The sequence below is a fragment of the Callionymus lyra genome, chromosome 17, assembly GCF_982586985.1.
Source record: "Callionymus lyra chromosome 17, fCalLyr1.hap1.1, whole genome shotgun sequence".
Classification (NCBI taxonomy): domain Eukaryota; kingdom Metazoa; phylum Chordata; class Actinopteri; order Syngnathiformes; family Callionymidae; genus Callionymus; species Callionymus lyra.
Genome location: NC_141834.1, coordinates 6,516,510 through 6,543,924, shown reverse-complemented (window position 1 = coordinate 6,543,924; position 27,415 = coordinate 6,516,510). Strand labels below are relative to the sequence as shown.

At 37.9% G+C, this 27,415-nt stretch overlaps 1 protein-coding gene across 2 annotated transcripts in view; it reads left to right on the top strand.

The window, feature by feature from the left end:
* The first annotated feature begins 206 nt into the window (after nucleotides 1-206).
* Nucleotides 207-27,415, top strand: part of nkain2 (sodium/potassium transporting ATPase interacting 2) — a 106,522-nt gene continuing 79,313 nt past the window's right edge. For both annotated transcript variants that reach the window (XM_087812177.1, XM_087812178.1), the window contains exon 1: nucleotides 207-1,053. In XM_087812177.1, the coding sequence (XP_087668303.1) occupies nucleotides 1,000-1,053 (54 nt within the window). In that variant the 5' untranslated portion in view covers nucleotides 207-999. The remainder of the gene's footprint in view (nucleotides 1,054-27,415) is intronic.

The window sequence follows — 27,415 nt, the reverse complement described above, 5'->3', positions numbered from 1 at the left end:
TTTAAATAGGAAGGTATCATTCAGATACGATGTATAATTTCAAATGTATTTGTGGAAATACAAGTCTTTCATCCAACATTCCCCGATTCCCTCACAAACTACATTCACACTTAACCTCTCGTGCTTTTATTTTGTCGGCATAAACCGGAACACTCCTCTGTGTGCGCGGGGTTTGACTTGACAGTTGCCAGGCGGCGAGACGCTCCTGTCGGTCCGTTGGTCCATCCTGGTCCCCATTGTCTCTCCTCCTCACTCCCGAACACGGGTCGGACACAAACTAAAACTTACCCTTCCTCTCAACCCTGCTCCACTCCAGAAGAGAACCCCCTCCTGGTCCTCGCGCTTCTCCCCGGGATGTGGACCCACGCGTGTGTTTTCCACGGAGAGGTGATGTAACGGAGGAGCAGCGGCGGCTGTTGAGAAGGATCTGAACCGGGGAGGAGATGAACCAGGGGAGACGGCGTGACATCTCCGGGTACTTCGTCTTGCTCTCCTCTCTCGGATTAAGCGTCCGATGGTGACGGTGTGCGCGCGCGCGTGAACCCCTGGAGGATGATACTTCACAGGAGCCACTTTCACTTCTTCTCCAAACCTTGAAACAAGCAGCCACTTAATCGGATTATTAAACATTTTAATCTGTGGAATATCACCTTCTAATCTCCTCCATCTGTAGGTGAAGACTTTCAGATAAGGATGATCCACAGGACTTTCTTGTGAACGTGGACTCACCTGGAGAGTTGACAGAAGCAGGAGTGATTCTATCTTGTAGTTTTTATTCGAGTTTGAAGGGTCATGCTCGCACCCTGACCCCCAGATCCACAGAGAAAAGATTCCGATCTCTTAAGTCCCCCCCTCCGAGGGTCCGGCAGAAGTGCCTTCACCTGGGCTGCCAGCCAAGCCAGACGTCCCTCCAGGGGCCTCTTGGATTTTTGGAGAGTCCAACTGGGACATTTTTTTTGGGAGTAATCCAGACCCTCTCCCCCCAGCCCTGAGGACATCATGGGGTGTTGCAGTGGCAGGTGTACCTTGGCCTTCATCTGTGGCATGCAGCTGGTGAGTGTCATGATTGCTATCGACCCCCCATGTGGCCCCTCTAACGTGTCGGATCGATAATAGGGGTAAAAGGGAAATGGCAAAAAAAAAATCTTCAAAAAACAAGTCATGACCCATTCTCACCTGAAGGGTCTCGCACAGACGGATGCGGGACGGACCAACGGGAAGGTCAGATCTCGGGGGGTTAATAGGTGTGTAAACGGTGGCGGGACGAGATATGATGGGGTACATGGACAGAAGGGATGGATGGATGGCTGTCGTTCTGCTCCCCCCCGAGAGAGCGCCGGCGGACAAATGGAAGTGATGAATGGAGTCGGTGAAGGAAAAGTAGAGGTGGATGAGAGACGGATAGTTGGTGCGCCTGATTTACGGCCGTCAAACGCCGGGAGACGGGGAGGTCGGAATTATAGAAGCTCCACTGCTGATCCCCCCCCCTGTCTTTGTATCTCCGTGCCTCCCTTCACCATCTGTGGCAGTGGAGAAACGGTGCCAAGATAGACAACGGGGAAGGAGGCGCGAGTGTGTGTGTGTGTGTGTGTGTGTGTTTGTGAGTTTGAAGATAACAAAGGATTTCATCAGTTCAATCACAGGCGTTGCAACAGACACAAACTACAGCTACAAGGAGCTTTCACTTCAGAGCCTGAAGGGAAGTAATGGATGTGTTCTGACGCCGCGCGCTGGAGGTTCTGGTTTGAAAGAAGGGTGGAATCCACCCGACAACCTGGACTTGTTGCAGGTCATCTCATAAGAGTTAGGAGTCGCCTGCGTTTTGTAGAAGATATTGATCCAAGTATTTAGAGCCATGAAAGTTTTTTCTGTTGCTTTTCCACTATCAGTACTCGACTTGACTCAACACTCTTGTTTTGTTATTACCTAAACTCACAGTGAGCGGGGTCGAAATACTACAGCGCCCCAAATCTTGGTGTAGGCAATGGTGTACTTATCGGACACAAACAGGTCTGGACCTCATTCAAGGACTACGGCACCACATTAAGGGCCATCATACCAAAATTGTTGTAAATTCCTATAACTGTTGTCAGGAACATTTGTTACATTATATGTTTCGGTTGGACCTAGATTGATGTGACACGATTAGAAAGTTGAGTCGACTCGTGTAAAGTTGGTACCTACTGTTCTACGGAAAGTCCAGCCAAGAATGCGTTTGTGAAGAAATATATTTCTCTGGATTAATCATTGAAATACAACTTTATTGTAACAAATCTGGTGTCCTCATTGGCTCTCTCAATTAATAATCTGAGTAGAAACATTCAGAACAATAATCCTTCTTCATCGTTTTAAAAAAAAATGGTGGGTTTGTTTTCTTGTGTCCGAGATCCGTTGCTGGGAGTCCGTGGACGTCGCCTTTTCAGTGCTGGCTCGGCTCACTTCAAAACCAGAGCGGGGAATATACAGTAGCTACTTATTGAACTTCGATTCTTTTTTGAACAAAACGCTTCGTACTATCAAAACATGCTTTGTGTTTTGGTGTTGGATAGAAGGTATGTTTATCATTATCGCTAATCGAACATTTTCAATCAATACCTAGCCCTAGCAGGAGCAGGTTTCTAAAAATAGTACCTGCTTCCACATACCGTGCTGGTGGAAACGCAACACGAACCAGGTAGAGTAGAGTCGAGTAGAGTGGCGCTTAAAATGAGCTGATAGAGAAGAGAACCTAAAAAACTCCCTTCATAGGTTAATAAGATAAGATATACCTTTATTTGTCATACATAAATGCACTGAGACAGAGCATACCTCTGCCAAAGAGCGAAGACAAAAGTAAACAAACAGTTTGTAGTTAAAGACAAAACCAGTTGGGTTAGGTCCTGGCTTTCAGAGAAGAAGGTGAGGGTTGTGAAGCACATGTATGAGGACAGTGCGACAGTGGTGATGGTGTGGAGTAGGAGTGACAGATGAATGAGAGGAAAAGGAGGCTTACATCAGCCCCCCCCCCCACTTCCTGTTTGCTACGATGACATCAGGCGAGGTTCTGGAGGAGTCATTATGTATGCTGATGATAAAGCGATTCCTAGTGAGATTAAAGGTGAGTGGCAGGAGCAGAGGAACGAAGCAAGAGAGTGTAAATGACGAGCGTAAAGAGGCGAGGAGGAGAGGACGCCATCGTCAATGATCAAGGGAGATAAAGAGGAGAGTGCAGGCAGGGTGGGACTGATGCGGATGACTGACAGGTGGGATATGGGACGGAAGAATAGCCGCGTATAAAAGGGTAGAAGAAGAAGGATCTCATGGTGTTGCAGAGTACAGAGGGGCTGACATGGTGCATGTGTTTGCATAAATACATAAAAATGAAAGGAGAATATATATATATCTATATATCTATATATATAGATATATATATATATATCACTCGGCGGCTTTATGTGCCAGTTCTGGGAGAAACAGAAATGTGTTAAATGAAGGTTAAGGTTTCCGTGAAAGTAGCAGGTTATTGTTCAGTGTAGCCATGCTTACGTTGACGGTGTGAGACTGTGAGTCTGCAGCGGTGAGCTTCACTTTGTGGTCACAAAAAAAACACACTGTGGAGCTGTAAATGATGCTGTGTATAACCATAGCGACGCTGTGTATTTGTGCGCTTGTTTTGCGTCTAATGAGGTGTAGCTAATAGTATACCAAAGACAACGACATGTTTTCTACTGCTAACAACGGTAACCAAGCTACTGTTTGGGTTCAAGGTGAATGTAAACCGGAGCCCAAACGCTACTGTGAACTTTCTAATGTTTAAATCAAACGGAAACGCTTGCCAGAAAAGAGATAATATATCTTTTTTGGGGAGATTTTGCATGTACCATGCATATAGAAGTGGTTCTCAGCTGATGGGTCGTGCTATGAGCCAAATAAATGACTTGGTTTCAACATCTTGTTGCATGAAATAAAAGTATATTTACCAACTTTCTTTAACAGGAAGTATGTGTGTAATTATGACCAAACATCTCGCACTTGAGAAGGCGACTTTCCTCCTTTCTGCGTTCTATGTTCCCTGTGATCTGTGGGTTTACTCCAGGTACTCTGGTTTCCTCCCAAATTCCAAAAACATTAAAATGGTTGATTTGGAACTTGGGCAAATTGTCAGTAAGTCTAAGTGTGTGTGTGAGAATGGTTGTCTGTCTTTGTGTGCCCTGCGACAGACTGGCGTCCTTTCCAGGGTGTTCCCCGCCTCTCGTCCGAAGAAACCGGGAAAGGCCCCAGCGACCCCGAGAAGGGAATGAGCGGCAGAAAATGGATAGATAAATAAATCCTAATTGTCTCTTTGTTTGTTCTCCTTCAACAAACACATCAAATCCTTTTTTTATCTTCAACGCTGGCATAATAATCTACTTTGATTTTAAGATAACCATCCGGTGGGCCCTATCAAATAACTTGGAAGGCAAGATTTGGCCCCCGTGACAGATTAAGAGCCATAAACTAACGCTATGTGTGTAACTGGTAGGATCTTATTTACAGTTAACAAAAATTACCTAAAATTGACTTTGTTCAAGATCAGTTAACCCAACTTGGTGAGAATCTCAGCCATGGCCTTTATTTATTTATATATTATAGATAGTATTACACGAGTTACTTATAAGATACGTATATTTTTCTTTAACGGTCTGAATTGGCCGGTTGATAAAGGGAGATGGTGGGCCCCAAAAATGACTTGGAAGAAAACGTAATTCCTTGTCTTCGAAACTATTTAAAATCTTGTAACAAACAAGGCTAATCCTAACGTGAAAAATATATATCAACCTAAAGGTATATACCCCCCAAAACTCCTGTAATCCAAACATACATGCTACCATAGCAGAAGTGCTAGTAGTTAAAGCGTTGACAAACTGTTTAAATGGGAAGTGCTTTTTATCCATAGTCACATTGTGACCGAGCTAAATGTAAACAATGTGTTGTTGTGATCAAAAGACTCTGAATGGTGACATATTGATGGTTCAAAGTCGATGGTGCTTTAAAAAACTTTACCAAAGAACAGTTACTTTTCTACTTTCCTGTCATATCTAGCATTAAAACTCAATGTTGTATCTTCTGCTGAACCCGAGTTAACAATGATGTTGTCAATCGTTTGCGTGGAAGAAGCTGTGAACAGGAAAACCCACACTGACCACGAGAAAAATCGGACCAAACCAATTCCCGCCTGTTCAAGGTCTCTTTCGCTAATTGCTTGAGGGACACGAGCTTCCAGCCCTCAGTTGACCCCCGAGACCAGGTCCCCGATGGTCTCTGAGTGTTTTGCGGCGGAACCGATTTCTTCTGCGGCTCCCTACAGCAGATGTTGAGCTGCTTCATTAGTTTGGCTAATTGCTGAGGAAGTTGATGTTGCTGGTGCTAACCAAAGATCAATGAGACGGGAATCATCTTTCTATGATGTCATGATGCGTTCAAGTGCTGCAAAGTCAAAGTTGATCAGTCCATCAGCCTGAGTCGGTACGACAAGAAAGTACGATGAGAAAGAGAAACTTCGATGTTCCTCATGAATATCCACATTTAATATGATTTGGCATACAAATTGTTGCATCTATGCTTGAAATGGAGACATTGAACATGTATTTGCTAAAGGAAGAAGTCTACAAAGTCAAAAAGCTGAAAATGTGTATTGTAGTTGACCATTTTTGGATTTACTCTGATATTAAATTTAGGAAAATATATTAATAGCCCAGAAATGACTCACTTTTACTGATATAATAAAAACATTTTCTATATAATATGAACTGAAATAAAATTATTCATAAAAAAAAACAAACATAGATACATATTTTTGTGGGTAGAAAAAACTAATTTGACTCTTTTTATGGCCTCTTTATTGAGTTAAAGCCACAATACGCAGGATTAAAAATATAGTTTTTGGCGACCCCTCATGTAAGAAAAAGTGTCACTGCAACTAACTTAAACTAATATGTATTTACCTGGATGTATATGTATATTTTATGAGGAGTTGAAGGCTCTTTTAAGGCTTCCGCAATTTCCGTTTTTTTGGCCTTGGAGTGAGGTTAACTAATAAGTATTAAAAAATGTTTTTATTTAGTCAATAGAACATTTAGATAATTAAATCATTGTGTTCTTTCAAGAAGTCCTTTGTTCAAATGAGATGTTAATTTAGCTTCACACTCAAGGGGGCTTAAAAAATGTGGATTGAATAAGAGAAATTTAAAAGAAAATTCATTCAGAAAATAGGTCACGACAAATAATACCTTCCTCTTGGTACAGGCCCCCTTGCATGCATGTACTTTCAAAGCAACATTTGAAAATGTAGCCAAAAAAAGACCACCTTTAATTTTTGGATTTTCATCACAACATATTTTATAATCTAGCTCTTCTGCTAGTGGCAAGTTGGCTAAACCAGGGGTTTCAAACCTTTTTTTTTGCACCAGGAACCCATTCAATGTAGGCAATTTTTTTAATAGACCGGTGTCAGTACCATATCTGTCCGCCCTACTATTTCCACTACTATATCCAGCCACTTCCTACGTGAACGTTATCGAGTGAACAGAACTTGAACTGAGCTATTAGAAGACACTTTGTACCACACATTAAACATTTATTTAAACAAATAGACGCATGTGACTTTCAACTCCAATTGAATGTGACGACCAGGAAGTGACAGACGGACTGATCCTTGGAAAATTATTTCGGTGACAAAGATGGTCTTTTTTATTAATATAAATGTTTAAAGTGTGGTAGAAAGTGTACTTCAATCGCTTAATTCAGGTTCTTTTTACAGATAAAAATGTTTTTTTGACACCATTCCAAGGAAGTTCCTGGACAGAAATGGTACTTACGCCGGTGTAATTGGAATATTTCAACAGTTTTTGGGCGGACGGCGTCATCAAATAGGAAGTGTCCGGACAGAAATGACAGGGCGGACCAAAATGGTACTTACACCAGCCTTTAGATGAAAACTGCAAAAATAAAATAGCATTACTGGCCGAAAACCCCAAAGTTAGAGTGCATAAAAATATCTAACCAGCTAAGGTTGTCATTCCTGTTTTGTGTAATTCCAGGTGTCTTTTAAAAAGCCTTCCTCGAGACCCTTCTTGAGGAAAAGCAGTGGAAGATGTTCTCTGTAGAAGACAAATCTCAATGTCTTCTCATGGGTGTGACATCATTGCAAGCTGCCAATTCCAGTTTGCGAAGCAGAGAGAACACAATGTAACTCAGTCCACACACCCACCAGCAGTTGTCACCAAGATGATGATGACATCTTTTTTTCTTTTTTTTTCCGGCGGTGCAGCAGGTTCAGCCATTATCTTCCTCTTCAGCGCCACTATTGTGTTGAGTGGCTATAATTATGTTGAGGTACTATAGATTCATTATAGCGCTACACAATTACCAATGAAAAAAAACCAGCTAAACATAACCAATATCATTCTATCTAAATCTCAACATAAACATGATTTCTTTAACAAGTTTCCTCGCAGTGGAATCCATACCTTCATGCGGGTTTGTCCACGGTGGAAAAGTTCAAGTGACATTTCCACCACACAGCGCCCGCTGAATAATTCACCGCCAGGAAGCAGCGGTGTGAATAGGAAATGCAATCTGCATGTGTGGCACCTGTGCGGTTCACTCCCACTAATAGACGTATAAATTAGTCAGGACTTGTTGCCCGAGCTAAAAACATCACTATTATAAAGTCAGATATATTTTTAGTTGTGGTGGCCTGGTTGTTGTTTACCCGCCACACAGCAGCCGAGTCTGGCGGCTCCGCAAATGAGGCGACCTGAGTAAACCTGTCGGTTGAGAATAATGACCCGCTGCACCTGGAATGAGGGAAACACAATGAGCTGCACTTCCTGCAAATTGACCCTTTCAGCACCGACTTAAACTACGTGACTTCTTGAGGCAGAAACCTCTTGAGAACCGGTAGTTTAGCTTCCATCTCTAAATTGTTACAAGAACTTTAAACTTTAAAAATATTTGATATTAATATTTAATAGCACTGAATACATTTTTTTGGCTTTCAATTTTATAATTATTATTTAATGGTTTGTTTTTGTTTAATTAACACCCAAATATCCACGGCATTTGTTCATTTTTGTGTTGTAATTAAACCTTCTGCTGCTAGATGGCAGCAGTCATTACATCCTGCTAAAGGAACAATGAAATCCCGTGACATCCCGGATATGACTGAGGACGAGAGGATACAGTCGACTCTAACAGCTTTTAAAGCTGATGTTTGGACATCCCGGAGATGACTGAGGACGAGAGGATACAGTCGAGTCCAACAGCTCTTAAAGCTGATGTTTGGAAATAATTTGGTTCCAAAACAAATGAAAGCAGTTACGACCTGTCAAGAGTCATGTGGTCTGTAAATACTGCAACACCAGAGTCAAGTACTCAACAATACTACAAATATATTCTTGTTCCTACAGTATCGAAAAGCAGTGTATCGTTTCCGTTTTATCACCATACGTTTTGTTTCGCCAGATTTGACACACCCCTAGTTTGATGTTAATGTTTTGTCAGAAAATCTAAATATATAATATTTAAACACAAATATTTAAAGCATGTGTCAACAGAAAAACTGATATGACATATGTTTTGTGTTATATTTTTTTTATAGAAGACTGCAAGTTATTTACAGGGCAACAAGTATACAGTAAATTCTGTTAGATCGGTTGAGGAGGTTTCATGATACAGTGTCGACATTTTTCAGTTTTATATAAAACTATTGGTTCAGAGTTTAGGATTATAGAGCATTGTGTTATTGACTGGGCAACAAGTATACAGTGAATTTACCAGATTGTGTTTTACACTTACATAGAAAAATGTAAAAAATGCAGATTTCTCACTGCTTATAAAAATATGTTCATGGACAATTTTCTATTATTCTTATTTTTCAATTGGAATAATAATCCTTTAGTTATTTGTCCTAGAGTGTATTTTTTATTTTTGTCTGTTTATATTTAAGTTTTCCCTCACTCAGAAAAAAACAAATAAATATCTAGAAATAAATCACATGTAACCGTTTGAATAAAATATATTACAGTAAAATAAAACTTATTTTTGTATGAGCCTTACAACATTTTTAAATATTACCTTTTCATACTAATTTTCTTTTCGTATACCCATATCTTTCAGACTTACCTTTTCTTAAACTAAGAATACACCAAAAGTACCACATTTTTTAATTAGTTGATTATTTGGGATTTTAGTCTGACAGTCTGTGTACATTTACTGTTGTTTTTGGCTTTAACTTAACTTCAGTTGTATTATCTTAATAAGGTCAGAAACGACTAGAGTTCTTCAAGATGTATCTCATTTGTGCACTTTTCTTTTTGTACATCACTCATTTAAATGAAAATTTAAGCGTCTTAAAAAAGGCAAATATTCTAATCCAGCATCCAGACTTTGTTTATTCTGCATTATTTAGGCTCTTGGACTCCTTCATTTATCCAGTCACGATCCTGCACAATCACCGTCAGCAGAATACTTTCATTCATGTCTGGCAAATATTGAGCTGTTGTGGGGAGAAAAGCAGCAAATCTTCTCGACTGGATGCTCATTCCAAACAATGTTCGGAGCGGTTTTCTCGAGCCCGATAAAGCAGATTTACCCTCTTTCATCCCCGACTCTGTTTTCAACGCCGGCCACTCACCGTCTCAAACCGAGGCCATAGATTTCCTGCCACTCTTCAGCTCTTTGTAGACTCTAATTTGTCAGGTTCTTCTCCTCACACAGGTCTCAATGTCTTCTCAAATATGGCCAGTCTTTCTTTACCTTCAACGTCCCCCTCTGGCTCCGCCACTGATGTAGAAGTGTGTAGAACAAACCGGACCTCTGTAGTCGCGGCTCTTGTACTGCTGGAATAAATTAGAGAGTAATTAAACTTTGGCCCTCGTACCAATGTAGCATGACACGCTCATGTTCCAGCCGACCTTTTAAGTGCCAACACGTATTATAAGCAGCCCTGCACCACTTTTTGTTGTTGTGGTGTTGACAGTGAAGGCCACTGGGCACACAAGTCAGCGCTATCATCGCTGTGCAGGTTTTTATATACAGCTTTCTTGCTGTGATACAAATATGAACACATCTTTTTTCATAGACAGAGTTTCTTATAATAATACTTTACATTTGGAACTTTGAAGGTTTGAAACTTCATCAAACCAGCACAGGTTATTTCTGGTTCTCTTTCTCTTTTAATTTATCATTATACTTGTTTTTATCATTCACTGTTGCAGTTTTGTTTTTATTTTATCACTAATTGTTACCCCTAGGGGGTAAAGTTTAAATTTTTCAATACTTGAGAAAAACAAAAAAAAAACTTTCCTGATTTACTTTCATGTTTCAAATGTTAAAGTCTTCCTCTCTAAGTTGCAGTAAGTCTCTCATCATGACCATGTTTTGAAGTCATTACTTCTACATCTACCCTGTCTAAAATCCCAGCAAACAAGAGGTTACAAGAGGCAGTCCATTACGACGTAATAATGGTCTTCACTCCTCCTCCAGCCAGCCGTAATCACACCCGCTTTGTTTATACAACAAGTCCTTTGGAGGTGGAGACTTCTGGGATTGTGGTTATGGTAAACAAGATTTCCAGAAAAACAAAGTGTTTCCAGTGGGCGGGGCTTAAGCACATTTTCTAACTTAAATTAAAAGAGAGTTTTGTACAAACAGACACACAAGTGAACATTTAATTAACAATTGATGTCGAGTGTTGAACAAATTGAAGTTAGTTTGCGACATACTTTTCCAATGTGACATTGTGAAAATTAAAAAATAAAAGCTCTACAGCGAACACTTCAAAGCCGCTCTTGGTCATTTGACTTTGAATGAGTTGATTCATTGAATCCAAAACACATGAAAAACGGTGAACACCCACATAAACATCCACACAGGATCAGCCCGTGGAGAGTCTGGCTACTGATGAAATAGTCCTTTAATCTTAACCAAAGGATGAAACGGGTGTTTGTATGACGCAACACATGAGTAATCTTATAATAAACAGCCACATGGACCAAAACTAATCTTGTATGATACCTCTAACATCAGAGTGATGGATATCCTTCTTTTAGAGATGCTTTATAAAGAGGATCTGACAAGCATCAATACATATAAGAAAATGAAGTTGAATTTAGTTCATTATTTTTAAGCATTTCTTAACTACCTTATTTTGAATCTGTTTACTCTTATAATATTTATATGATCACGTGTTTAAGTGAAGGCAGTGTGGATTATTTATTGAATTTGAACGATTTTCTGGAGACTTAGGTCTTACCATAGTGGTTTGGAGAAATAAAAATAAGTATTATTGTTGAATAATAATCAGAGAAACGAGCAACATTTTCTTATTCGTCTGTTGAAACTATTCAGTTTGGTTCTGATACTAAAGCCTTTGATGCATGTATTTTTACCACTACCTTACGTCGACGCAGTCACAAAAAAACTATGCAACCATAACTTATATAAACTGCATAGAAATAATGCAAACTTTAAAAATGGAACCATAATGTAGCTAATTTCTTCCCTTTTATTCACCAAATAATTTCTATAAAATGTTTCATAAAAGTCTGTTAAGGTCTTTATTCATACCTGAACTGAGAGTTGAATAAGAAAGCTAAGAAATTAGCGTTAAAAAAAAGAATTAAAAATAGAAATAATGGTTGAAAAAACAACATTTGAATAGAAAATATAAGTAAGTAAGTAAGTAATTTAGATTTATATAGCGCTTTTCCAGTCCAAGGTCCCAAACGCTTAAACAATCAAAACAATATTCAATAAATAAGTTGCCATAATAAATTTAACAGCCAAAACACGAAATCGATCAAATAAATGCATTTCTAAAACTTTCATTTTGATTTGTTTTTCCATTACTGTGTTTAACATTTCCACCCATTTTGTTTTGTTTTTAGACAGTTTTTTGAATGCCTATTTAAGCTGAGACTTTTCTAAGCCCATAAGAAGCTACATTCTTCAGCTACACAGAAATTGAAGCCTTAAGTACGACATCAACATGTTTTTGGTGATTAAATTTTGTCTGAACTTTTTATAATAATTTCATTGTTTGTTTTTTTCACTTCCCAGATCTTCAGCCGTGTGGCCCCTGTCGCAATACATTTTTTTGCATCCATAAATAATTAAATAAATAATCATTACTGTAGTTTAAAGTCAGATATTTTATTCAACCATGATAACCCACCACTGAACACATCAAACCCTCCCCTCTCCCAATCCATGACTCTAGGGGTCCACGAGGATCCTCTCCTGAAACAGTGACTCTCAGTGGTGCAGAAGTAATATCTCCACTGCCTGAATTACATCTGCAGAGGCTGAACGCTTCCTAAACAATTACGCTGCCGTTCACGGTCAACTACACACGGAGATGTTCGCGGCTGCTGTGGGTCTGGACAAATATGAGAGTCTTGGTTTTCTCTTCTCACTCCAGCTTTGCGTGATGGAGCTCACACACCTAATGAAGTGTTAGCTCAGCTTTATTCGCTCCTGGAGCTGAAAAACGCACTTTTACTTCCTTCTGTTAATATTCAACTGGAGAGCGTTTTCTTAGGAATATATGGCATATTTGAACTTTTTACTACTTTATTTATGCCCATATACATTTCTTACTTAAATAATAATATATATTTTAGAAAAAAAAATCATAAAATTATCTGAAGGAAAGACAAGATTGCTGCTCATTGTAGCTGATTAACCTTTAACCCATGTGTTGCCTCTGGGTCAGAGTGACCCGGAAGCCCGAGTTTGTTTTCGTGGCCACCCAGAAGCAACACAAGGTATACCATAAACACATTTGTTTTCAGGCCACCGGGTCACCTTGACCCTGAGATATGAGGGTTACAAACTTAATCATTTTAATCTACTATTTTAAGCTTGCATTTAAATAACATTTCAATAAGCATTTTTTTACAGGCATGTTATGTATTGAAGAAAATAAATTGTGCATTTTAGTAAATAAAATATTAATGTTTTTGCACTTTTTAACAATTTCTTTAAACAAACTTTTTTTATGGTAACATGACACCGTTTTAATATGATTTATGACTGGGTTTTTTTATATATATTTTTATTTTCATAAAATAGACACTTCAAATCATATTGATAGATGTAATCTCATAAGCCAACTTGTGTTCATTGTTTTATTTCAAGTGTTTAATCCATATTTCAATATTAAATTCATTATCCGCATCAGAACGATCAGAAAAAAACAAAAACCTTTAAAATAGTGTATAGACTTTTTTGATTTGTTATTGCCATTTTGTTATTATTACGATAATAATGTTTATTTAAAACATTTGAATACAAGAATAGTCTTATATGAAGTATCACTAACTATGTTAAACCGCTCTTTTAATGAAATATTAATCTAATGTCAGAAATTATTGAATCATTTTTCTGATAAAAAACTCATTATTTTTCGACTTTAAAGCAGAAGAAATAAAACAAATAATTTATTATTTAATTCCAAAGATTCAAGTCAAACTGTGTTGTGAAAAATTTCATGTTAGTCAAGAACAATAATCATCAAGAAAAGCAAAAGTTAACTCCAAGAAAATGCTACCAATTATTTTTTCCATTTGAATGTAATATCTGTCATTCTCATGTTTCATTGTTTCAAACGCACAATAACAAGCTGCCACATTTCATTCAAGAAAATCCTTTTATTCTCACTTTCCTTTCACCCTGTGCCAGATCTATTCTGCTCTCAAATCAAATCTCGCTGCCAGAAAATCTAACAGCAAATAAGTCCAGACATCCAGGACTTTTGAGAGCTTTGTCATTACCTGGAGGTTTGGAAACGGTCCAGGTCTGCAATAAAAAAAAAGCAGGACTCAGGTCTTTGGCTCATCTGGAATCTGTCCAAAGGCCAAAGCTGTTCAACTCTCCCTGGATGTTGGACTTTTGATGACAAAGAGTATCGCTGAACTCGACTGAGGCCTCGGGAGCCTCGTCCTAATGATCATTTAGGGTTTTTTTCTCAGTGTGCGTTTGGTGGTGTTTGTGTTTTTTTTTATAGTTTGCCTCATGTTGAGTTGATGTTTCGGAGTACTCACTCAACCTGCGGGAGGAAACCGGAGTTAAATCAAGGGGAGAATTTTACTGATTTACTCAGCAAAGAGAGACATTTGAGTCAGAGGCAGCACTAGAATGATATTATTTAACAACAAACTCCAGGCCATTATAATTTGTTATTGACAGGAAACTGGAATTCCACCTCAGTTTTGGAACTGTCCTCTCTTGTTTTTTCACGTCTTTTTTCACAGAAAATGTCTGTTTGGTCTAATTGCAGGACATCAAAAAAACATCATCTATCCTCACTGCAACATTTGTCACTGGGTTGAACAGAGTTCAAGTGCTTTCCACCGAAGTGTTTTGTCAATATAGTGTTAAAAAGACAAATGTACAAACAACTGTGAAAATCATCAAATGAATCAGATAGTGGGTTTCAAATTTCAATCTATATTTTGCATTGTTTCCTCAGTTTAAACCACATGTGCAAATGTTCCGGCCCCGGGGGCCAAAAAAAGCCAATCAAGTCATTTTATACATTCAGATCTTTGGCTAGAAATCATGCTAAAGTAGTCGATGTTTATTCCCTCACCTATAAATAAATCAAAACAAGATAAAAAAAGAGATTTTTCTTGTTAACAATCATCACGAGACTTGGTTGTCGCTGCTAAAAATGTGTGGCCCCTCGTTTTAGTTTAGTTCGACACCTATTGCTGTCAACACTAAATTCATAATTGCATTCCACACTCAATCATTTCCCCCTTTTTTAATGCCGTCTTGAATCACGAAACTGATTAAGCAAGATTTGGAAATTCTGCCCATGATTCTGTTGAATGTTAATTCAATAGAAAAATATATAAAAGTATGATTTGTTGTTGTTAATATGTGAATTGAATCAGTAAATAGGCTTTAAAATGCTTGTCGGGATCATCAGAATGATGGAAGCACTTCAATTCCCTTCAATTTATATTTGATTGACACATAATTTGTGTCTGCTGAGCAAGTCTAACCGTGATTCTATCAAACCTGAATAACCATCTGTTGAACCGAAATACAAGTTTGGCCTGGAAAACAAGCTCAGAACAACCCAATTCTCCCAAATTGGAGGAAATAAAATGCGACCGTGTGAGCATCAATTTGTCAGTCCCTTCCAAGATTCACAGCAGTTTTGTCAAATTAGGTCTTGAATGTTCTGGTAGATCTGTTCTCTGCCTGCTGACAATTCCGACAACACGTATCACAAGATTGTTGTGAGACTTAGAGTCTCAAAAACATGCTGGAAAACTGGTTCATGAGGGGAGAAGAACGGGATATAGATTAGTAAAGGAGAAGGTCAGGGGAAGGTAAAACTGCTGGAGGGAATAATCTGGAAAGAAATATGTGCTAATAAGACGAATGAAACCAATACGTTGGTTAACTGGAATGAGCCGAGGGTGAGGAAACCTATATGTAAGGAGCTATAAATAAAAGTTGGATGTGTGCTTCCGTCGCCAACTTTTTGCTTTGATTAAACCACCATAAAACAAGAGTTTGATGACCTAAATATAGAATCTATAGCAGAGCTCTAGCTTGTGAGGAAATGAAATGTTTCTTTAGAGAATGACTGGAGTCTTCGAAGAGAAAGTGGATTCTTAATGCCTAAACCAGACATTTGTATTAAATAGAAATGACAGAAATCTGAACAAAGATAAAGGCATTCATTTACAAGTAAGAAAAAGGCTGGCGGTGTTTGCCTGGAGGAGGATCCGTTAAAATCACAGGTAAATGATTTATGTGGAAGATGAATTTGCCGATGGCTGCCATGGCAACTCAGTGCTTGACTGACAAGGAGGCTCCGGAGCTTTTAATGAGGTGCTTATCCGATTTGCTCAGAAGACACCTGCTTCTGCTTAAGTACACAAGTATGTTGAGTAAAGTTAGGAGGGTTTGTACTCTATTAGAAACGTGTTAACATTTTTTTGACACTCTTAAGGGGGGGGGGGGGGGGGGGTTCACAGTCGCTGCAGAGTCAATGAAGAGAAATTAACTTCAATATTGCTTTCATCCTGACGCTTAATGAGCCAAAATGTCCGCTCTATCGGGATAGAAAGAGGAACGTTATCACCTGAAGGCAAGTCAGTGAGATCGTTGGTATTACTGTCGAGTTTTAAAATGAATTTACCGGTATATTAGCTTTAATGTTAGCCTAGCCTATATGCTAACTAGTTCAATATGTAGTAACTGTGGTGAATAAAAAATATAAATGGAAAATAGCATTTCAGTAACTTAACGGGGAACTAATGTGTGTATTCAAGTGTCTTAAATAGATGTTTGACTCTATTGTATCATCAGTATGTGTCTGTTTCATTGAAATATTTACATTAGAAAATGTGCTTAAGCCCCGCCCACTGAAAGCACTTATTTTTCTGCTGTGGTTGGTCAAGCATCAGGGTTTGTGAGCGCGTCGTCAATCCTGAAACTCTCCACGTCCAATGAACTCGTTGTATAAACAAAGCGGGCGTGATTACAGCTGGCTGGAGGAGGAGTGAAGCCATTATTACGTCATAATGGACGCCACTCACGTAAACTTATGTTCGCCGAGATTTCAGATGGGGAAGAACTTTATAAAGTAATAAGTTGAAAACATGGTCATGATGAGGGACTTACTGCATCTTTGAGAGGAAGACTTCAACATTTGAAACATGTGAGTGAGTCAGGAGAGTTGGTTTTCACATTAGTTTCCCTTTAAAGGAGATGAAGGGACGGACTGAGACTGGACTCCAAGCGGATTGTGCAATGCCGTGTCACGTCTTTGATGCCGGGACGAAGTGGACGATCAAAATAAAACAGAGTACAAGGGCTGTCAAGGTGTCAAACATTGGTGTGAAGCTCACATAAGTGTGTTGACAGGACTTGATCATTTGCCTTCAACTTCAATTTTGGACACTCACTTTGAAAAGTGTACATAGGCACGAGAACTAAGCAACAGTTGTTGAAAGGTAGACGTCTGAGGTCAGTGAAAAGAGAAAAAGCTCAATTAGTTAGAACGCTTGTGCACTAGAGACGGTTCGAGACCACAGAGTTCCCAAACAGTTGGATGTGTCCCTTGGTTCGGCTGTGAAAACCACAGCCATCCTAACAAACCAACACTTGACCCACAAAACCTCTTTAACACATTTATTGAACTGAGGATTGTTTGGCTTGTGATCATTAAAGAAGTGAATCATAAAAACTTGTGTAAATATGAATAAAATGGAGATATTAAAATGAATGACTTGGATGAAACTTTTTCCACTCCATTATTTTACTCTGTAAAGTTTCACCCTGAGTACATCCCAGAAAAACATGTCTGTGGTCCTCTTAACTGACCTTGATTTCATTCCACCTCCCTTTCAAAAAAGAAATGACAGATTCATTGATGACTTGGAAATATTCTGACCTTGTTTTCCCTTTACCTTGTCAGACCTGTCTTGATTTTTTAGAATACTAAAGAACCTCAAAAGAAGCAACTTTATTCTCAGGAAAAAAAACACCCACATGTGCTTTGTAAGACAGTAGAAACGTTTTTAAATCCCACTGTTTAAACACATTGTATTTCTCAATAACAAGGTCAACGAAGTAAAGAGTTACCAAAAGACACAAAAAGTCAACTTTCGTTTGGATTCGTAATCCATTGTTTACTTAAACATTTGTTTATTCGTAAGTTGTGGTAAAATGCAAATAGCTACAAATGAAAACTTATAAATACCAAGGTAAAATATGCATTGAAATAATTCAGTTAATTTAAACATTGTCTTAAGATGTAGGACTACATTTCTGTTTATAAAACCTTATTGAGTATTGTGGGTTTACGTGTTGATTATGTTCATATAGAATACATGTTTGCTAAATCGGGAAAAAGCATATGTTTATAGTTATTCATTTCCGTGGTTTGAAGGTTTTTCACCTTCCTCTGTCTACACCATTTGAAAAATAAAATAAAGAAAAGATGAATGAAATCCTGTCGCAAGTAAAGTCCTTCCTTAGCATCTTAATCTCGTTAAGCTTTCTTAATCTTGTTTTACCCAATAGTATTTTTAACTTTTTTCTCATTTTTTTTACAATGTTCTTAAGTTTCTTAATCTTGTTTTATCCTGTTGTACAATGAGTTTTGAGACTTAATTTTTGATCTTACTGTCCAGCCTTGTACTGTTGTGTTCTTAAATTGTTTAAATCGTGTTCTCCTGTGTAGCACTTTGAGATTTGTGTTCAAATATAAAGTGCAATATAAATTAAAATATATTATTATTATTAGTAGTAGTAGTAGCAGGTGTGGGAAGACACCGTTTCTGTAGACAATCTTTATCTAAAATGCTCTGCATCCACTGCAACCATCTATATCTGCACCTTTTAAAATCATCATAATAATGTAAGAGTCTGACATAAAAACATTACAATGGTAAAATGATGAAGTATAATTCTACTTTCCAAATGTTCTTTTTATAATATTGGTGATAGATATTGGACTTCAAAAGTTTTGATATTTCGGAAAATTGTAGAACTTTCTAAAGGAACTAAATCTCTTCGTAAAGTCGGGGATGAAATCCAATTTTCCGCAACCGTGATTAGTCAGAAGTCAAGGGTGGATTCTACCTAAAAACCTTCATCCTGCCTCTGCTGACAGCTGCCGACGCCAAAGGAAAGTGTTAGATATTCAGCCAACTTCCAATATCTTCCTCCTCTACATCCTCCCAGTAGAGCTCACTGATTGCGACCAGACTGTCTCACATGAAGCGCTGCCTTTGGAAGGAAGATAGCGCTGGAACTGAAGCTTTAATATTCATCACAGATGAACAAAGTACATTGGTGGTAGAAGTTGTTTCACTGCCCTATAATTTGAGATCAAACTTGTGCGGGAACTATACAGTAGGAAGACATTCTATAATTGTGACCTCAACATTTGAAATCTTTATTCAAGTTGGAAAAGCTGGAAATGGGGACTACGTATAGGAATCATTACGGATTAAGATAAATGTATCAATGTCAAACTCCTACTTCCTGTTAGTTTGGTAAATATTCATCTTGTTTGAATTATTCATATGACCTTGTCTGCTTAAACATTTTGCCCTCTGTGTGATTGAGTTCAACACCCCTGCCTAAATAAAAATATCCATCCCTAGTGTGAGTTATCGTTTAAATATTTTTGTCAGTCCTCAAGCAGTAACATTTCGACTCAACACTTTTACGTCATCATGGTCAACAATGGCTACAATAAAGGCAATAGTAGTTGTTTTTACAATTACAAAATCTCCCTTGTTGCAGAGATTATATTAGTGAGCAACAGTTTGTTTCCTGTGGCTCATATCTTTATTGTTCTGAAATTCTCCAAGTGATGATATTGTGTTATTATCTCCATGCCTGACTCTCCTCATGGCTCAGCATTTTTGTTTGTTTGGACTGATTAGGAGAAATCTATCCTTGGGACATTGAGTGCACTTGAAATTCAAGATGCTATTATGTCAAGAGAGATGCAGGATGGAAAAAACAAAAACATTTTTTCGATTGAATCCACTCTGGCATTTTTTTCTGCGGGCTTGTACAAGATGCGCCTCCTAAACTGATGCAAAGAAATGTGAGGTTTTGTCATCTGTCTCAGAGATTTTGTCAATAAAAAATACATCTGTAAAGGTCTACGCTTGTTTACGAGCTTTCACTGTTAGCTTGGCAACGCTGTTGTCTTGTGAAAACAGAGTTTTGTTTGGGATCAGTGGAAAAGCCGAGATGAGGAGAAACGGATCTTTCCCTGGGGTTTTCGAATGTGTGGTTCTTTAGTGACCTCCCCCCAAAAAATGCACTGCCTCCCAAAAAGCATAGTTGCTACAATCAACAATTCAGCACCAAGGCAGTGAACAGCTCCCTCTCTGTGTAGACACAATTTAACTAGGCTTGAATTTTCTCAACACCATTCGTTTTCACTGCTGCCGTCGATGTGTTGATGTGGTTTCAGAAATTCGTTATTTTCTAAACTTTACTACTCATTGCTTAATTCTGGATCAGGGGTGTCAGACACTCGATCACACAACTGTTTCCCTCTTATAATGTTTGTTTCCTATCAGATGAAATCATTGATAATTGTTGAAAAGAACGAAAGACACGTCCTTGATTTGTTTCTTGTAGCATTGGTAAAATATTGAAAACAACTTTTTCTCCTTCTGAAAGGAGAATCCAACTTCTAGTAACCCTTCTGGACACTTAGTGCCCTTGGCGTATCTCGCGATATCAAAATGGTTGCTGAACTCTACTCTGGATAATTGTTGACATCCATAATGTCTATTCCTTATCTTATCTAAAACACTGGCATCAGTACAAGTCACTATATCAACATTAGTCTTCTTTTTCCCGAGCCAAACATTTGCAGGCTTCGAATTTAAACTTTTGAAGATCAAGATCAAGTGTTGCTTTAAAAGAAGAGCATACATTTTAGGGCACCGAGGCAAGTTAGAAGGGCAACAAGGAATGTATGTTACACACTTGGTCGCTGACAGCCACGAATCAAAATAAACACACTCATAAACAACATTGACGGGTTTAGGAACTGGCGAGTTTCAAGGGCAAAAGAACCACCAAATACTTTTAGCACTGCATTTAAACAATAAAATAAACTTACCTAAAGAAGTTGTGTATTTTGCTACATTTTTTCCCAACAGCCTGTAATTCCTCGTCTTTCTATTTTTCTCCCTTTCCTTGCTTTGAATTTTTAAAGTTCGCTGCCTGACCAACATTCATCAATTTTCTTTTCGCGAATTACCTTAAAGTCATAGGCTTGAGCTTATCCTAGCTACCCGGGGCATTGGCGGGGGGTCACTCTGAATAGCTGATCCGTTTTTTAAGCCGATGTAAATCGAGAAACACATCAGTCTTCTCTTGCCATTTTTCCATTAGGATGAGAGGGTGATGTTAGGAAAAAGAAGAAGAGAGAATGAGGTTTACAGATGGTGGAGCAGGTTCTGATGGGAAATGAATGTTAAAATAGTATTGGGTACTATTTGCTAAATCAATGAAATACAATCTTTATATTCATGACTTGCGCGAGGAAGTGGTCCGACCGGAGTCAAGTCTAGCGTGTTCTGCTGCTGGATTAACCTGTAGCCCAGAAGAGCGGCAAGACAGTGTGTGGGCGACCTTGAAAACAGAGGTCATGTCCTGGATCGGAGCAGGAGATATCACAGGAGCAGGTGCAGCAAAGTAAGAGGGAGATTGAACGGGCGCGTGTGGACGAGCTGGACAAATACTGCCGCTCAGTATTTACACAGTCTGTCAGACATTTACAGTGTTGACTCTGAGTCTGCAGTGGAAAAGCATAAATCGAACAAAAATATTTAAACATCTTTAAATCTAGAGCAGATATAATTCTTATTGAAGTCGGTGATCAAGCTGAGGATGAAACAAACTTTAGCTTGAGATGAAAGTAAATATTGACATTACAGTTCATACAATTGGGATCTTAAACACAAAAGCAACTCACAACCATGTTTTTTTTTTTACATACTTGATTGAATATGTTCCAATCAATTTGGGTCAGGTGGTTGGAGCCAACCCCAGAAGCATGAGGAAAACCCTCGACTGATGTCTTTCTAGATCCTAATCCTTGTCCCACTTACACTTCATCAGTTAATTTTGTTACACTGCGTTTCACATTGTGTGTGTCCAGTAGTGTTCTGAGGCCAGGGGGCGACATCTGGTTTTAAAAAGGTGAAGCAAATAAGGAACTACAAAAAGTTGAAGTTCCTCTAGTGTCCACTTGAGGCTGGCTTTAGGAGAAAAACTGCATTAAAATACATATTTATAGCCTGGTCCAACTCTTAAATGCTAATTTCATTATCCACACACAACATTCCTGGTTATCAGTTTCCATGAATTGTGGTAATAAAGGGCAACCGTGCCCCATTATGTTAAGTGAACCAGACGTGACTGACAAGTGAGGGCAAATTAGCCGACGTAGCCTCGAGCTAAATGGGCGTGGTTTCAATTATAATTCAGCCCGGCCGAAATGTCTGGCTAAACTGGATGACTGCATCTCCAAGCCGGCGGCAACCATTTGCTTTAGTAGGACACAAGTGATGTCACTAATGCTACATATCACTGTGGTTGGGGTCTAGTTAAAATTTTGAGGTTGTAAGATATGTTTTAACTGAATGCTATACTTGCTAGCTTAACTCCGTAACAGTGCTGTTGTCGATCTGGGATGAAATTAAAGTTGATCCAAAATGTAAACATCACTCGTTTTCTACTCACCCTCAAGTCAACTTAGTGTTGGGACAATTTGGGAATAATCTGTTTCTTTTTAGAGTAATAGGCAAAAGTGTATATTCATTTTAATGTACGACTGGAGCTCAAACCCTCATGACGAGGCTTCAATACAAACAAGGTTGCTACATGCTACATTGAAATGAACAAACATTTTTACCTATAACTCAAAAAGCAAGAGAATATTCTGAAAATAATCACAACCCTTAGTCGACATGACGGTGAGTAGAAAATGTTTGAATTTTGGGTGTAATATCACTTTAAGCAACTGGTAACACATTGAATATTTTTATTTTATATTTATTAAAAAATCCAATGAAGTTTCCTGGTTTCTGTTTAGTGACAGGAAAACATGGAATGTTTGGCCTCAACGTGTAAAATATTAATGTTTAATAAGAGAAACAAACATAAAAATGTAATAAAATGTAATCTTATTATTTTATTATAGTTTTTAATTACCATGCATAGTGGGATATTGATGTTATCGCAATTAGAATTAGTTTACCACAGTCTCAAGTTAATTAGATATTTTTTGTTCCACGGCAAATCAAAAAGTACAGAGAAAAGGAGATTAACTGACCCTAATCATCAAATTTAGAAGTTGGTTGTAAATATAGATATTAATCTCTTCATCCGAGGATATCCGAGGTTGGATTTGCCGTGAAATTCTGCGAGGATTTGATGATGTTTGTGTCTAGTCTGAGTCACACACTGATCCTCAAACGTGAGCACTTCCAAATTAGCTTTTGGTGTCAAGTGTATGCAGAAAAAACACAAACACGCTCGCGGGAGAACATTAGCATTGGAAGAGAAAAGACTAGAGGACTAAGAGATCACTTGTTTCGTGATGCAAGAATCAGACGAGTAAAGAGTCGACCCAGACTTGATATAAAAATACTGCCTTTTTTTAGAGTAATATCAGGTTTTGTACTGAGGAAGATGCTGCTGTGTTTAACCGACATACATGTCGACTTATTTCTCATAGTATATATTCTATGATGAGATATTTTCCACAAGCAAACCCCTATTTACCCCCTCAAGGTGAACCTCTCCTCCATTGTTCTGCGAGCAGTCGCATCCTGTTGATGTCGCGGTTGCATTGTTGTTGTTGCCTCGTCTCCCGCTATTCCGCCCGCGCCGCTGTTTTGATCTCATTACATCAAAGTGGCGCTTGAATTAGAATGGCCGCCAAGCGTCGCCCCCAGCGTTATTGCGAGTAATGACGAGACGGAAATATGACTTGTGTCACACCAACACTTTTTTTACTCTTTGTTTAGACAAGGAGACATTTTAGTTTAAGTTGCTGCACTTTAATGGAATCAGCAGAAGAATTAGGGTAATGCAAACAATTTTAGAGGATGTCAAAACCCTACTCTTGGTTATAAAGCTACTTTTTTTTCTCCTTTCTTTCTTCGTATCATTGCTGCCCTCTCTGTCCTCCTCACACACTCTTCATTCTGGATGCTCTGCTCAGCCTCTCTCGGGCCATTTGAGTTGCTCAGGGAGCTGTGAAAACGATGTCTGTGTCTTTGCCTCCGCATCCTGTAGGGAGTGCCTTGTGTACGTGTATGTGTGTGTGTGTGTGAGTGTGGTGTGTGTGCGAGTGTGGTGTGTGTGCGAGTGTGGTGTGTGTGCGAGTGCGGAACGACGGAGGCAGTGGAGCGCATCAAGTCTTGCAGTAGAAACCCTTCGCCTGGGATAAAGGGCCAAAAGGAGTAAAGAAGGAGGAGGTTAGAATATGCGTGTCTGAGCCGATATATATATATATTTAAATATATGATTCTGTGTAACATATACATCATTATGAGAGCACCTTTCAATGTTTAATATTTTTGACAATGACAATTTGTTTCAAATCAAATTCATTATAGGATAGTGTACATAAATAAATGCATTTTTAAACATAGTAAAGGTTGTCCATAAAGCATAAGACAAAAGGCAACAGAATAATTATATAAAGTCAAACATTATTAAACCATGTTTGTATATTTAACAGAATTAATAATCAATGGCTGGCTTGTTTTCACTTTTTTTATTTTGCTTTTGTTCCTCAATTACATTAAAAAAGTAAAATTCCCGTCCATTTCTAATATAGTTAAAGTTATTTATTAGCATCAAAAATATATTTAATTATAATTGTATTTACTTAAAGACTCATTTGTTTCATTTACTGTAGTTTGCTTTAGTTCCTCTATTACATTTAAAACAGTATATTACATTTTTGATTTATTTATGTATTTTGTATCAACCCTCAAAAATATGTTCCACTCTAGTTGTATTTTCTCATTTGTTTCATTTATTTATTTTGCTTTAGTTCCTTAATTGCATTCAAAACGGTATATTTAATAAAAATACGCTTTGTTTTCTCAAAGATAATTGGCATTTTATCATCAATTGTATACTGTATGTTTCACTCCAATGTTATTGAGCTACACAATAAACACAATATACACGATTAATACATTATTTATTGTATATTTATTATTTAAATGTTGTCAATTTTGGTCTTCAAAACTTTATGGACGCTTTATATAGATATTTAACAACTGAAACCATTGTATTACGTTAACCTTTGTGTCACCTTGACCCTGAGAATACACAAAAGTATTTAAAAAAAGTCAGATGGAAAAATAAACATCTAATCACAGGAACTTTACACCAAATATTGCTATTTATATAGATTATATGCAGGATCCTATATGGAGTTAAACGACACAATTAAAAAATAGCAGCTTGGAAAATAAGCAGGATCACATTAGCATAAGAAATGAAAAGCTAAGTGACGCTCCTTCATCACGACCCACTGGTGTTCCGTGACCTACTTTAAGTTTGGACTCCACTAGTTGAAGAATTCTATCATACAGTTGCAAAGTTATGACCTATAAATAAACGTTTTGGATGTGACTCTACTGTATATTATAATATATAACACCAGGAAACTGATCTTACCACAGTGTAAGAAACTTTTATTTGTAGGTCTAAGTCATTGACTCTCCTGTCGGAGAAGGTGGAAATCAGCCAGCGAGTGCAGCGACTGAGACAAAAAGATGCGCTGGAGAGATGGATGACCTTTATTGATTTATCTGCTAAAGATTTACTGTCGCTCGCTCCAAACCTATTGCCTCTATTTCAGAAGCTGGCCTTGCCAAAAAAAAAAAAAGAAATCCCATTTTCACCTTCGACTTGCGCGATCAGGAAGGAGGTAGGCATAAACCTTGAGCTGTTTTGACACCATCTTGGCCTGAAAGGTCAGAGTCGTGGCGTATTGAGAAAATGATTGTGCGGACGCTTCATGAAGTGACGAGACGCCGTAATGGAGGGAGACAGTGACCTGTGTGGGAAATGAAATAGTTCATAACTTTCTCCAAACTTTTTTCTGTTTTTCAATAATTTAAAACAACTGGAGTTTAATACACTTTTTCAAATGTTCTGTCAATACTCTTTTGGGGCTAAATGTTGTCTATTGTTGTTTCAGTGTAATTTTGGAGCTTTATGAGACGACGTGCATGAGGGGTTTTGACTGGCAAGTACGGATACGTATTGACATGATTGAATGTTTGTATTTATCAGGAAAAATTTGACCTGACATAAGGCACACAATTTTGCTATTCAGACTGACCCCCCACCAATGCCCTGGGTAGCTAGGATAAGCTCAATTCACTGTGGTTATTACCAGTAAAACAGAAACTGTGCCATTACAATACTTTGTATCGTTACCTGTATCCCTACTCTTAACTTGAGTTTTTTTCTGGTTTTGGAATCAAGACTAATGCAAAATTCATCAAATGTTTTTGACAATTTTACTTTGGACCTGTTATTTTTATGTATCACTCTTTAAACTCCAAATGTTTTTTTTGTGTTTCTTCCCTAAAAATATATTAAAAAAATGAAAAAAAACAAAACAAAACAACAGTTTAAAATAGCTTTTTATATTACATTTACACGTTTTTTTCTTGTTTTCTTTTATTTAAATTGAAATATAAAATTAATTAAATAATTAATTAAAAAAAAGAAAAGTATATGTAATGTAATTACACATTTACACCTTTAATAGTTCTACTCACATCTTGATTTTCTTTCTTCTTTTTTCTTTTTTTCTATGATATTTACTTCCTCCATTCCTTATTTTAGTTTGACGGCCTATTGTGACAGTCACAGAAAATAATGTTGCCCCCTTAGAAATGTATTGGCCCCTGATCTAGACATTTTAGTAGTGAATGCTGAAACACGGAGCTCCCCAGTCACTACCACTAAAATATGAATTATATTTGAAGGTAAGGTTAATAAGAAGAGGTAGCAGTTGAGCAAACATTCACTTTTCATTTTAAACTTTACGTTTTACTTGTTTAACTTCTGATAATACTGAATATTTAAGACTCAAATACTGTCTTTTACACTTTTTAACTCGGCTTGTCTGAGATCATAGCCCAACATCTACTAGATGCAAGCTAATATTTCTATATTATATCTTTGGAAGTTTATTTTTATTCATAGTTTGCCAACAGGAATAGTAGTCAATGGAACGACTTCTTCTGCTCTCACGTAAAAGTACTAAAGCAGACGATCTACTAAAGAAAAACAGGCAATTCTTGAGTGAACTGTTTTCCTTTTAATCTTTGATGAGGTATAATCCAATTTCCCCCGCGTGCCCTTCATCCCCAGCCTGGAGATCATCCTCTTAATTTAAAATCAGTTCCTGCTAAACTCTCAGAGATCCAACCCGGTTCAGTGTAAAGTGTTGCCCGTAATCTGTTCGCCGGCTACGACCCGCGGCCGCCGTACCTGGAGTAATGTGGAGCAATAACTCCATTTCACTTCATTTGCTGCTGATGAACACGGATGTCAGCTGGATGTCATCATGAACAGGGAACAAGGATTTTTTTTTTTTTTCGGTTGGCAGTCGATGACATCAGGGGATGGATGTTGCTAAGATCATGCATGTATGTCCAGAACTCTAAAACTTGGTATGTTAAGGCCGGAGTAAAAAATAACGTCATATGAATCTTATATCACAACATTTTATGAACAAAACAAGCAATTTTTTGTTGAAAAGCTTTAGCCTCTTTTTTTAATCCTTAAACAATATTGTATCTCTGTTGTCGTTTTACTGCCGTGTTCTTTCTCTTCA